Source organism: Bidens hawaiensis, unplaced genomic scaffold (genome assembly GCF_021521415.1).
Source record: "Bidens hawaiensis isolate Kalapana, Puna unplaced genomic scaffold, B.hawaiensis_p1.1 tig00004774_1, whole genome shotgun sequence".
Taxonomy (NCBI): domain Eukaryota; kingdom Viridiplantae; phylum Streptophyta; class Magnoliopsida; order Asterales; family Asteraceae; genus Bidens; species Bidens hawaiensis.
In genome coordinates this window covers 1,871,064-1,883,497 of record NW_027491298.1, presented here as the reverse complement: position 1 = coordinate 1,883,497, position 12,434 = coordinate 1,871,064, and the positions used below count along the sequence as shown (strand labels likewise).

General features: G+C 41.3%; 1 protein-coding gene across 1 annotated transcript; it reads right to left on the bottom strand.

Moving 5' to 3' along the window:
• Positions 1-7,065: 7,065 nt before the first annotated feature.
• Positions 7,066-8,281, bottom strand: LOC143628074 (D-amino-acid transaminase, chloroplastic-like). The gene is made up of 3 exons (XM_077097747.1): positions 8,102-8,281; positions 7,316-7,989; positions 7,066-7,215 (listed from the first exon to the last, which is right to left on the bottom strand). Exons 1-3 carry the CDS (start codon positions 8,218-8,220, stop codon positions 7,121-7,123), a joined length of 888 nt encoding a protein of 295 aa, XP_076953862.1. The 5' UTR covers positions 8,221-8,281; the 3' UTR covers positions 7,066-7,120.
• Positions 8,282-12,434: the final 4,153 nt, after the last annotated feature.

Here is a 12,434-nt window from a genome sequence, read left to right as displayed (position 1 = left end):
ATTAAATTTAGTTTGCCTAGAGCATTTCCAACCCATCCCCCATTCTCAACCGAATCTTCATAACCAAAAACATCTCTCATCTCTCATCCCTATTGCTTAACCTCATATACTTTTAGGAGAAAACAAACACATCCCTATATTTGATGTGATACTGTTCACCCCATATCTATTTTTTAATATTGTTTATGAGTGAAAGAAAAAAGAATAATTATAAAATGAATAAAAATGTATTGTAAAATTGACTATGGATATATATAGGGGGATGGGTTGTGAATTTTTTTTAATGATACACTTAGTTAAATTATAAAGATGGGGCGGGGTGGATTAATGTGAATGCTATTCACAATGTTCTCACTTCCATTCATATAATTTAACTAAGATATGCATTTATCCACAAAATTAATATTGAAAGACCCTCCATATCATATGGTCGCATATATTCATAATCAATTAAAGAATACATCTTTTCACTCACAACCACATTAAAATATAGAATATAGGATGTGAACAATAAACATCCAAATATGAGGGATTATTTTAGCTTTCTCATATAATTTGGGGTATATGTATGATGATGGGGACTCACAATGTAGAAGTAAAAATAAACAAAATCCAACATTTTTCTTCTAATTTGAGTATGAGGAGAGGAACAGTAGTGATTCCACCGTGAGTGCTTGCCCGATCGTTTGCTGATATGCATAACCCAAATGAGAAAATAAAATAAATGTGGTCATGTTTGACTCTTGCCCAATAAACTCACGATTGGCCCTCATTTAGGGCTGCTCACGAGCTAAGCCGAACCGAGAGAGGGCTTGCTCGTTGCTTGGCTCATTTACAACCGAACTGAACGGCTGAAATTCAAACCGAGCGAAAATCGAAACGAGCCAAAATCGAATCAAACATTTTTCGATCGGAAATCGAGCGATTTTCGAGCATTATTTATTTCTTTTTCACTTTAAAATTTTCAATAGAAAACAAGTTTGAAGTTTGTAAATAATATACTTCATAAACATATTAGTAATTTTTAGATAAACGTGTAATAGGTTGTAAACTTTTATAAGAAATAAATTTGAAAACTGAGATATAAACATGTAAACAAACTTCTGGTATTATGAAAACTTAAAGGAAACATATAAAACTATAAAATTGATGGAATTATGAAAATTTTAATGGGTTTTAAAAAATTGTATACTTATATTTATGTGTGGTGTCTATATATTTGTATATTTGTTCACATATAATTATATATAAAATAAACAAAAAATATTCTAGCCGAACCGAACCAAGCGGACCTTTGCTTGTTGCTTGGCTCATTTACAAACCGAACAGAGTGTTGGAATTAATTACCGAACCGTCCTTAATTATATGTGGCTTGCGGTACAAGGAAGGAGTCTTGGAGTGCAAGAAAGGTTAATTAAGGATTATAGATAATTATCAAGTTTGGATCAATTATCTGATTTTATTATTTTATTAGCAATCCTAGTTGTAGTCTAACGCGTATAGGTTAGATTATAAAATACCGAGTTATGGTATGGGTTCTAATTCAAGTTTTTGAGTTGAATAATAAAATATTGGAGAGTTAAGTCCAAACCACCCACGTTCGTTTATTCCGTTAACCTGGTTATCACTTTATATCAATTCACCTACGTGAATTGGTATCATAGCCAAACTAATTAGAGATCGCAGGAGAGCAAACCTCAAAGAACCAGTTCCAATCGATTGAAGATTGCAAGAGAACAATTCCAAGAACCAACCGGGTTTTGTTCAAGACGCACTCAAGAATTCAATTGAATAGGAAGGCATCAGTTGATTCTCAGAAATTGAATCAGACCAGGAAGCTTTAAGGGGCTGGAACAGGAACCAAAAACACCGCTCAGTACGTATAGCCGGAGGAAGAAAATTCCGATGGGTGACGAGAGCAGTAATCGAAATCAGAACACGAAAGAGAATAGCTCGACATCGTTAATTTGTCCGATGCTAAACTCTACGAATTAAACAATTTGAGCAATGAAGTTACGGGCTATCTTCAATGTTCACGGGGTGTGGGAGATGATCGACCCGGGAACGAGTACGGATGCCAAGAACAACAACTTGGCGATCGCCCTACTGTTCCAATCGATTCCGGAGGCAATGACTTTGCAAGTGGGGAATCTACCGACCGCTTAGGAGATGTGGGACACGATCAAGGCCCGACATCTAGGAGCTGATCGGGTAAGGGAAGCACGACTTCAATCTCTCATGGATGAATTTGATAGTTTGAAGATGAAAGAATCAAGTACGGTCGATGAGTTTGCAAGCCAAATAAGTACTCTTGCCTCAAAAGCAGCCTCTCTTGGTGAAACAATTGAAGAATCTAAGATGGTTAAGAGGTTTCTTAACGGGCTACCAAAGAAAAATTTTATACATATGGTAGCCTCGATTGAACAACTTGTTAACTTGAAGACAGTTGGTTTCGATGATGTTGCAGGACGCTTAAAAGCTTATGAAGAACGGATTAAAGACGGGATAGGTCAATCCGATAGTCGAGGAAAGCTGATGTTCCATAAAGCCGAGTATTCGAACCGTGGTCAGTCAAGTTACACACCGAGGGGGCGAGGTAGAGGCGAGTCGGGTTCACGTGGTCGTGGACGGGACCGGGGAACTGGAGGAAAAGGAACGGGTCGGAACCAAACTGAAGGACAGGTGAAGGTAAAGAAGGACCGTTCTCATATCAAATGTTTTCGTTGTTACGAGATGGGACACTTCGTGTCCTCGTGTCCGGAACGAAGACAAGCAAATCAGGAAGCAAACCTAGCCGAAACAAACCAACCAGTAGATTGTGACCCGGCTGGTTATTTAAACCTTCACGAAATCGTTTATCTAAACGAAGAACGAGTCAACCCAAAAAGCTTAGAAACCGAGAAAGTTGAAGAAGGCACTTGGTATCTCGACAACGGAGCGTCGAACCACATGACGGGTAACCAGTCGTATTTTTCCGAACTCAATAATAATATAACGGGTAAGGTTAAATTCGGGGACGGGTCGTGTGTTGATATAGTCGGTAAAGGAACAATCTTGTTTACTTTAAAAACTGGAGATCACCGGGTTTTATTCGACGTTTGTTTTATACCAAGTTTAAAAAGCAATATAATTAGTCTCGGTCAAGCAACCGAGAGCGGGTGTGACGTTCGAATGAAGGAGAATTATTTACTCTTGTACGATGGCGAGGGTAAATTGATGATGAAAGTGTTTCGAACAAGAAACCGGTTGTATACGGATAAATTAACCGTGGGAGCCCCGGTTTGCTTATTATCAAGACTAGATGATCCGGCATGGCTATGGCACGCCCGGATGGGGCATCTAAACTTCGAGGCGATGAAGGCGTTAGGCACGAAAAACATGGTACGTGGAATTCCATTAATTTCCCATTCTATTAATGTTTGTGATTCTTGTTTAGTAGGGAAACAAACGAGCAAACCGTACCCGGACCAAGCCAAGTATCGAGCAACAAAGCCACTCGAGTTGATTCATGGTGACTTATGTGGCCCGATAACACCACCGACACCCGTCGGGAATAGGTATATGTTCCTAATTGTTGATGACCTATCCCGCTATATGTGGTGCTATTTATTAAAGACGAAGGATCAAGCATTCGAGACCTTCAAGAAATTTAAAGGTGTGGTGGAAACCGAAGTTTGGTTTAAAATAGGTGTCTTCCGGACAGATCGCGGATGCGAATTTACATCAAAAGACTTCAATAGTTGGTGTGAAACGAGTGCAGTCCAGAGACATCTACCAGCCCCGTATTCTCCACAACAGAACGGGGTTGTAGAAAGACGAAACCGAATCATTATCGGGGCTGTTCGGTGTATGCTAAAAACAATGAATGTGCCACAAATATTTTTGGGAGAAGCCGCGAGACATGCGGTTTACATCCTAAACCGGGTTCCAACGAGAGCGGTTAAAGCTATGACGCCATACGAAGCTTTGCTCGGTCGAAAACCCACAGTCGAGCACTTAAGGGTATTTGGGTGTGTCGGCTTTGTCAAGGAACCCAAACTTAATCAGAAGAAGCTGGATGATCGTAGTCGACCAATGGTACACTTTGAGACCGAACCGGGCACGAAAGCGTACCGAATGTACGACCCAACTCACCGGAGAATTTATGTAAGTCGGGAAGTTCGGTTCGATGAAAAACGAAGCTGGGAATGGGTTAAAATACAAAACGAGCCCGAACCAAAAGAATTTATAATTGAAGTTGGATCGGGTTTTAACACGAACCAGTCATTGGGCCCAAATATCGAAACAACTGCAGCAACAACCTCTGACACAGAAAACGGGCAGTCTTCAGCCCATTTTGGCAGCTCGGCTGCAGCTAATGAAGCTGTAAATACAGCTGGACCGGCCCATTCAGCCCACGAAGAAATTGCAGAATGCGCAACAGAATCTACCCAGCATCAAAACAGTTCGTTTACAGCCCAAAATAGCCCATTTACAGCTCAAAACAGCCCCGGAGCTGCCCGATTTGAAACTGCAGCCCCACTTCGAAGATCCAGCAGAACCCATGTGATCCCGGTACGATTAACTGATTACGTGATCGAAGACAGGGTGGAACGAGGAGGGGACGAAGTGCACCTGATAACAACTGATGGCGAGCTATCTAATTATTCACAGGCAAAAGATGATGTTAATTGGAAGCGGGCCATGAAACAAGAGATCGAGTCAATTGAGAAAAATAAAACGTGGTCTCTTGTTGACCCGCCAAACGGTGCAAAAATTATTAGGCTCAAGTGGGTATTTAAGATCAAACGAAATGCCGACGGGACGATCAATAAGTATAAAGCCCGACTCGTTGCAAAAGGTTACGTGCAACAACCCGGGATTGATTTCGAAGATGCGTTCGCACCCGTAGCTCGACTCGAAACCGTAAGACTTCTTATTGCCCTTGCAGCTAGTAATGGTTGGGATTTACATCATCTTGATGTTAAATCCGCGTTTTTACACGGCAAGCTCAAGGAAGAAGTATGTGTTTTGCAACCGGAGGGATTTGAAAAACCGGGGCATGAGGGAAAAGTTTACAAACTTTCTAAGGCTCTTTACGGTCTAAGACAAGCTCCACGGGCTTGGAATACCAAGCTAGACGGGATTCTTAAAGGTCTAAAATTTCAAAGGTGTGAAAAAGAACAAGCGGTTTACAAGAAACATACACCAAAATCGGTCCTAATTATTGGTGTTTATGTGGACGATTTGGTGGTGACGGGTTCAGATAAGATCGAAATTAATGAGTTCAAGAAACAAATGGCAGAAAAGTTTGAGATGAGCGATTTGGGTAAATTATCTTATTATTTGGGGATTGAAGTTAATCAAATGGCGGACGGGATTGCAATTAAACAAGAAGCCCACGCGTTGAAGATTTTGAAAGAGGCTAATTTGCAATCATGTAATCCGACTTATTGTCCGATGCAGCCCGCGGACAAGATGTCAAAGCTTGAGTCAGAACCGGAAGTAGATGCAACGGAGTATCGACGACAAGTCGGTTGCCTTCGGTACTTGGTTCATACTCGACCTGATCTCGTGTACTCGGTTGGAGTGGTGAGTCGGCAAAGCCCGAGAGTTCCTCATTCGGTGGCGGTGAAACAGATTATGCGATACATACAAGGCACGCTAAATTATGGCATTAAGTATGGTCGAGGTGGAACCGGTTTACTACTTGGGTTTAGTGACAGTAGTCACAATATCGACGAAGACGACGTCGGAGCACCACGGGTCACGTGTTCTACTATGGTGATGCTCCTATTACATGGTGTTCTTAAAAGCAAAGTACAGTTGCTTTATCTTCATGTGAAGCAGAGTATATGGCGGCATCAGCAGCCGCGGGCCAAGCCGTTTGGCTTCGAGAGTTGTTAAGCGAGATTACTGAAAAGGCATTGCAGAAGGTGGTATTAAAGATTGATAATACGTCTGCCATAGCACTCGTGAAAAATCCCATTTTCCATAGTCGAACCAAACATATCAAATCCCGTTTTCACTTTATTCGGGACTGTGTTCAAGATGGTGAATTGGAAGTTGAACATATCAGTGGCAAAGAGCAACGGGCCGACATATTGACGAAGGCTCTTGCAAGGATTAAGTTCAAAGAGATGCGGGATTTGCTCGGTGTTAAAAATCTCCCTATTCCGGTTCGGAAATTAGGGGGGTGATTGTTGGAATTAATTACCGAACCGTCCTTAATTATATGTGGCTTGCGGTACAAGGAAGGAGTCTTGGAGTGCAAGAAAGGTTAATTAAGGATTATAGATACTTATCAAGTTTGGATCAATTATCTGATTTTATCATTTTATTAGCAATCCTAGTTGTAGTCTAACGCGTATAGGTTAGATTATAAATACCGAGTTAGGGTATGGGTTGTAATTCAAGTTTTTGAGTTAGTTTTCTTGAATAATAAAATATTGGAGAGTTAAGTCCAAACCACCCACGTTCATTTATTCCGTTAACAAACCTGGTTATCACTTTATATCAATTCACCTACGTGACAGAGCAGAGCGGGTCGTTTACAATTGAGCGAAAAAACGATTAAGCATTTTTCGATCAATTTCCGAGAGAGCAACAGCGAGTTCGAGCAGTTTAGATGACGACACTAGCCTCATTACTTAAACATTAGCTATGTCCCCTATCAGCTTGGCATGCTAATGCTTGATATAGAGCCCCATGGTGTTCATTGTTACCCAAACAACCTTGCAACTTTAAATAAAAAGTCAAGTTAAAAGTTAAAATACAAAGTCCTTTTCAGTTACCCAAACAAGCTTTCAACTTATTAACTTTTTAGAAAAGTTAATAAGTTAAAAAGAAGTTAAAATAAGCAATCCCAAACATAACCCATGTACCTTGCTTTAAAGTTGACCTTTTTTCTTCTTTTTTTTTAGTTATCACTTGAAAGTTAGACTACATATTATCGAAATTTTTAAAACCACCCCTTGAGTTGAACAAACTCAATTAGTTATCACTTCTATATGGTTATTGATTAGACATTTGATATTTCACAAATTTAAACTTAGATTACAAGACGTACAACAATTTCGATCAGTGAAGGAATTAACACTAGTTGTATAACAACTTCAATCGAAGCAGCAGGCAAAGCAAATTAGTAAGGAATGATGGTGCGTACTGTCGATGGCCCGTTTTTCATGTCCTCTAAAATTAGATTTCGCAGAGACTCTGTCACTGCACCTTCTTTACCTGACAACAACACATTGAAAATAAATATAGTTTTAGCTTACTCAATTCAAATGATAATTAAAGCTTCAAAACAAAGACTTGTTTCTAAAGCAACACTTACCATTGCCTATGACCTGATCATCCCATTGCAAAACGGGCCGAACAACAACTCCACTGCCAATCAGCATCATCTCACGCGCTCGTTTCCCTTCTTCGACACTCACATCTCTCACTTTTACCCCTGCAACTTTCCCCTTTTTTACCAAATCACCCACAAGTTCCAAAACCCTCTTCGAAGTACACCCGCTAAGTATCTTGTCAAACAAAGGCATCAAAAGCTCATTCTCTTGTGTGACAAAAGCCACATTCATGTTAGGCCCTTCAGCAACAAACCCTTGCTCATCCAACCAAATGGCAGCGTACGCCCCGTTCTCTTCAGCTTCCATTTTCGAAAGGACGTTTGGAAGATAGTTCACGCTCTTCATCGTGGCAAATTGTGGCGGCTTTATTGGAACGGATGAGGTAATGACTTTAATGCCCTTGTAATTAGGAGGGGTTTGGTCTTGGATGACGACGGCATAAAGAGCTGAATCATGGCAGCCTGCGGGAGAGAGTTGGAAATCACCAGGACCTGATGAAAGCCAGTATCTTAATGATCCGTTTTTACAGAAAGAAGCACTCACGGTTTGTACAAGTATTCTTTTGGTGGTTTCTTTATCGAAAGGGGGCTTTATTTTCGCTTTATTTGCGGAACCTAGGAAGCGATCGAGGTGTTGCTCCAGCTCATATAGGAATCTGACATGCAATAATAGTAAAATATAAATGCAACAATAATAATAACCTGACTCGAAACATTTTTATATGGAATTTGGTTGAACAAGGCAAGAGAATGAAGTAAGTAAGTAACCCATCAACAATGGCAGCGGTATCAAAAACACCATGTCCTCTATGAACCATATGGTCATCCATGGGAATGAGCATGGCAGCTTCATCCATTACGATCCCACCAAAAACGCTCGAGTACATAGCCAAATATTGTTGTGTTCTTTTGCAACTTTCCCGACTTGTCCTCAATCTTTTGATAGCCTTGAACAAATCATATCATAATAATTATTATTATTATTGTGTTTTAAACACACACTAGAAATACAAGGAAAGAAAGAGAGAAAGAATTAATAGTAATACCTCTGAAGCAGAAAGAACAGGAACATCATGTACATGGCTACTTTCTACAATGAAATGAAATGAAATGAAATGTTAGAAAACATAATTTTCATATTCACAAGCAAAACAAAAGGGTTATCAATTTCGCAAAGTGGGTGTTTCAAATCATACTTTCACAAAAAACACTAAAAAGTAATAAGCAATAATAATTAGTTAAAACACACATTGAATTGAAACTTGTGATGTCGTGAGTAAAGCAAAAAGAAAAGATAATGAATAATAAAGGTATAAAAATATTATTTAATTAAACAGGAGAGAGAAAAAACAGTGATTTTTAGTGTAATTATATGATATATGTGGATATAGGATAGGGAATGGGCCGGGAATGCTCTGAACATTCTCCGTCTATATCTCTATAATTATACTAAAAACATCATCTTTTCTTTCTCATTTTCAATTAAATAATACTTTTTTTATACTTTTACCATTACCTTTTTCTCTTTCATTCACTCACAACCACTTTAAAAAACGTTAAAAAATTATAAAGATAGAACTGTGTTTCTCCAAATTTAACCAACCAACAGTAACATTTCTGAAAAAATGGAGAAACCCTCACATAATTTAGAGAATCCATCGGCAATGCTCTAAATCTGAAAATTACATCCTTTATCCTTGATAAGGGTGCTGGGAACAGTCGTGACAGATTGAATTAATTCGGTGGTTCGTTCGAATACAATATCGTTTCGTATATGTTGTATTTTAGTCTCGAAAACCAGACAGTTACTACTGTATTATTAGGTTAATAATAATAGTAAATATTAATCCATCAAGAAAAAAGTTGCATCTCGCACAAAACGCATAGACAATAATAATAAATTTCATATAATTGGGAATGTTTGGAACAGATGAGGATATCGGTTTATAAGTAAAATCAACTATTAAATTAATCCAAATTTGGTAGAAATTTATAATTAAATAAATAAACTTACTTACCAACCCATGATTTTTTGACCGCATATCGTCTGGGAGATGATGGCCTAAACTGAGAAAAATGATTTGGTGGGATGACAAAAACACGGTGGATATTTGGGAGGACGGATTGCTGCTTGACATACGAGGGATGAGAAGCCATTGCCGGCCAACGCTTGATCAGAAGAAAGAAGCTTTGTCTGAATTTCTAGTATTTGTGTACAATTTCTTTTTCATCTTCTACAAAATATACAATAATACTATACTACAACTTGAAAAAAAGAAAAAAAAAAAAAGAATTACATTATCATTTTTGGGTCGGATTTATTCGCACTATGAGTACACGAAACCACAAAAACCAAAAAAAAAAAAGAAAAAAACTAAACGGCCGGTTTTGCTTTGTTTTTTTTAGTAAAAACCGAATTGTTGAATTACCTTTTCAAAATCTGAAGAGGTAGGTCCCAGCAGAGCCCAGTTGGACCCGCAAGACTCACCTCAAAGAGGGACGTCTGCGCAGTTGAACCCGCAAGACTCACCTTCAACAGGGACGTCTGCGCAAAGGCTAAACTCGCAAGACTCACCTTGAAGAGACGTCTGCGCAGAAACCAACTGGATCCGCAGGACCCACCATGCTCAGAGACGTGACGTCCTTACGCGCAGTACGCAAGCTGTTCCCGCAGGAAAAGCCTCCTAATGGTCGACGTACTCCGCCTATTCCCGCAGCAACGGATACTAGCCATCAGGGAAGGCTACCCGCGCAGCAAGGCTACACGCACAAGGCACTTAATTCTTAAATAATTCAGTAATGTCACCTGAAGAAGGAGTGAGCAAGCCGGGAACACTCCCGCACAAAGCCGGGAACACTCCCGCACAAATGAGCCAGTCCGTACGATACTGGAGGATCTTTTGTACTGTACCTGACGAGGTATGGACAAAAGATCTGACCAAAGATAATACAGCTCACTGACAACAGTATGACGAGCAGCACGCTCTTGTACTGTATGTCACTATCAGCCGCTGCCTACTCACCAACCTGTCGGAGGACGTGCATAGCCTGCAGTTGGTGGAACAGGAATAGTACACAGCCGGCCTGGTCACTATCAGCCGCTGCCTACCCACCAACCACCAGCATGGCACGTGCGTAGCCCACAGTTGGCAGAACAGGAATACTATTCAGCCGGCTGTACCTGCTTGGAAACCTACATTCGGCTATAAATACTCCAACACCTTGGAATGGTATGGACACATTACATTACATTACCTTATCACATCTTATCTTTTCTAGCAATCTCTTAATATACACTTATATTCAAGAGCAATCTAGTCTGATTCTCACGCCGGAGGGTGGTCACAAGGAGGTACCCCCCATTCTAAGTGACGAGCTCACGGTGTCTGTTTTGCAGGTCACCAGAAGAACCATCTTTGCCAGACATAACCCCTCGTGGGAAACATCTATTTAACCCCCAGATTATCCGTAATCTGCCCGGGGTCAATTAGTGTTTCTTCATTGGCGCCATCCGTTCATAAAAGCTAGAACTAATTCTCAGTTTTTTCAAAACCTCCGAAAAGATGGTTAACGTTACTCCGGTCCCCAGGCCAGGGAGTAACCAAGAAACCCCGGTAACCACAACCCCAGCTACTGGGGGGAACACCGACGAATACACACATTTTACGAACACTACCCCGGTTACCCAAGCCGGGGCAAGTGCAGTAAATTTTACGAACACTACCCCGGTTACCCGAGCCGGGGCAAGTGCAGTAAACAATCCTCCCCTGGGATTCATTGATACCCAGGTGGAAAGACAACAGACGAGGCTCCCCCGCCAAACACTTGAACAAGTTAAAGCGTGGGCGGAAAAACGTCAAAGGGAATTCCAAGCTGAGTTGGATGAACGCTTACGTTCACTCCAACAGGCTGACGAATTCGGAAGCACTCGACAACAGCTCAACATGAGCAATGAGTGCGAGTACTTGGACGATGATTCGGAGGAATCCGACACCGACGTAAACCCTCGCCATAAGGCGAAAGGGAAGCGTAAGGAAACGGACTTCCAACCAAGAAGGAATTTTGGAGAAACCTTCAAACCAAAAAACGCGGGTGGAAACCCACGTGACTTCTCTAAAACCTTCAGACCAACCGCTGCAAATGCGGAAACCTCCAAGTTTGCAAGGGACATTGCGGAAGCAATCGCCCCAAGAAGTGCCAAACAGATGTCCAACATCGGCACCTATGATGGTATATCCTACCCAGACGATCATTTGAACAGATTCATAGCGGGGGCAACCGTCAGCAACTGGACGGCACCCACGTGGTGTTATATGTTCCAGATGACGTTGGTTGGAGCAGCTAGAACGTGGTTTGACCGTCTACCGGTCCACCACATCTATGATTGGGCAGACTTCCAACAGAAGTTTAGCCAACACTTCAGCCAACAAAGAAAGTATACCGAAGAGCAATGGACAATCCTCAATTGCATTCGAGAGGAAGATGAATCTTTGCTAGACTTCATCACTCGCTTCAACTCAAAGAAGCTAAGTCTGGGTAATATTAGCGAAGATCTTGTTCGCGCTGCTTTCATCCAGGGCACAAAAGACCCAGAGCTCATCCGCACCTTAACGGGTAAAGATGGCATGCCATCCACATGGGATGCCATCATGACAGCAGCTAAACGCTTCGCGGAAACGGAAAAGAAACTGGGTAGAGATCTTCCCCAGAGCACAAACCTCTACACCCAGAAAACAAGAGAAAACATTGTCCTTACCGCCCGACTAAACAAAAAGAGGAAGCTAGGCATTTGGCAGTCAAGGGTAAACTTTGACACCTCATCCGGCTCGCACCCTCGGTTAGGCGGAAAGGATAACATGCCGTCGTCAAACCGGAACTCCAGATGGACGCCACTCACCAAAAGCGTCACCGAGATATTCGACACCGAGAGACTCCCATGGCCAAAGGCTCCAATAATCCGAGAGCGTCACAACGCTGATCAGAGCAAATTCTGTGACTTCCACAGGACAAGAGGCCACAACACCGAAGAATGCGTAGACTTGAAGGACATCGTCGAAGCATTTGTCAGAGATGGGACGCTCACGCACCTCGTGGCGTAATG

Excerpts from the sequence above, each read along its gene's own strand:
- LOC143628074 (XM_077097747.1), bottom strand. The coding sequence starts at position 8,220 with ATGTACTCGAGCGTTTTTGGTGGGATCGTAATGGATGAAGCTGCCATG. Across the intron at positions 7,990-8,101 it reads ACCGCTGCCATTGTTGATGG|ATTCCTATATGAGCTGGAGC; the intron begins GTTACTTACTTA and ends ATTGCATGTCAG. Across the intron at positions 7,216-7,315 it reads TGATCAGGTCATAGGCAATG|GTAAAGAAGGTGCAGTGACA; the intron begins GTAAGTGTTGCT and ends TGTTGTTGTCAG.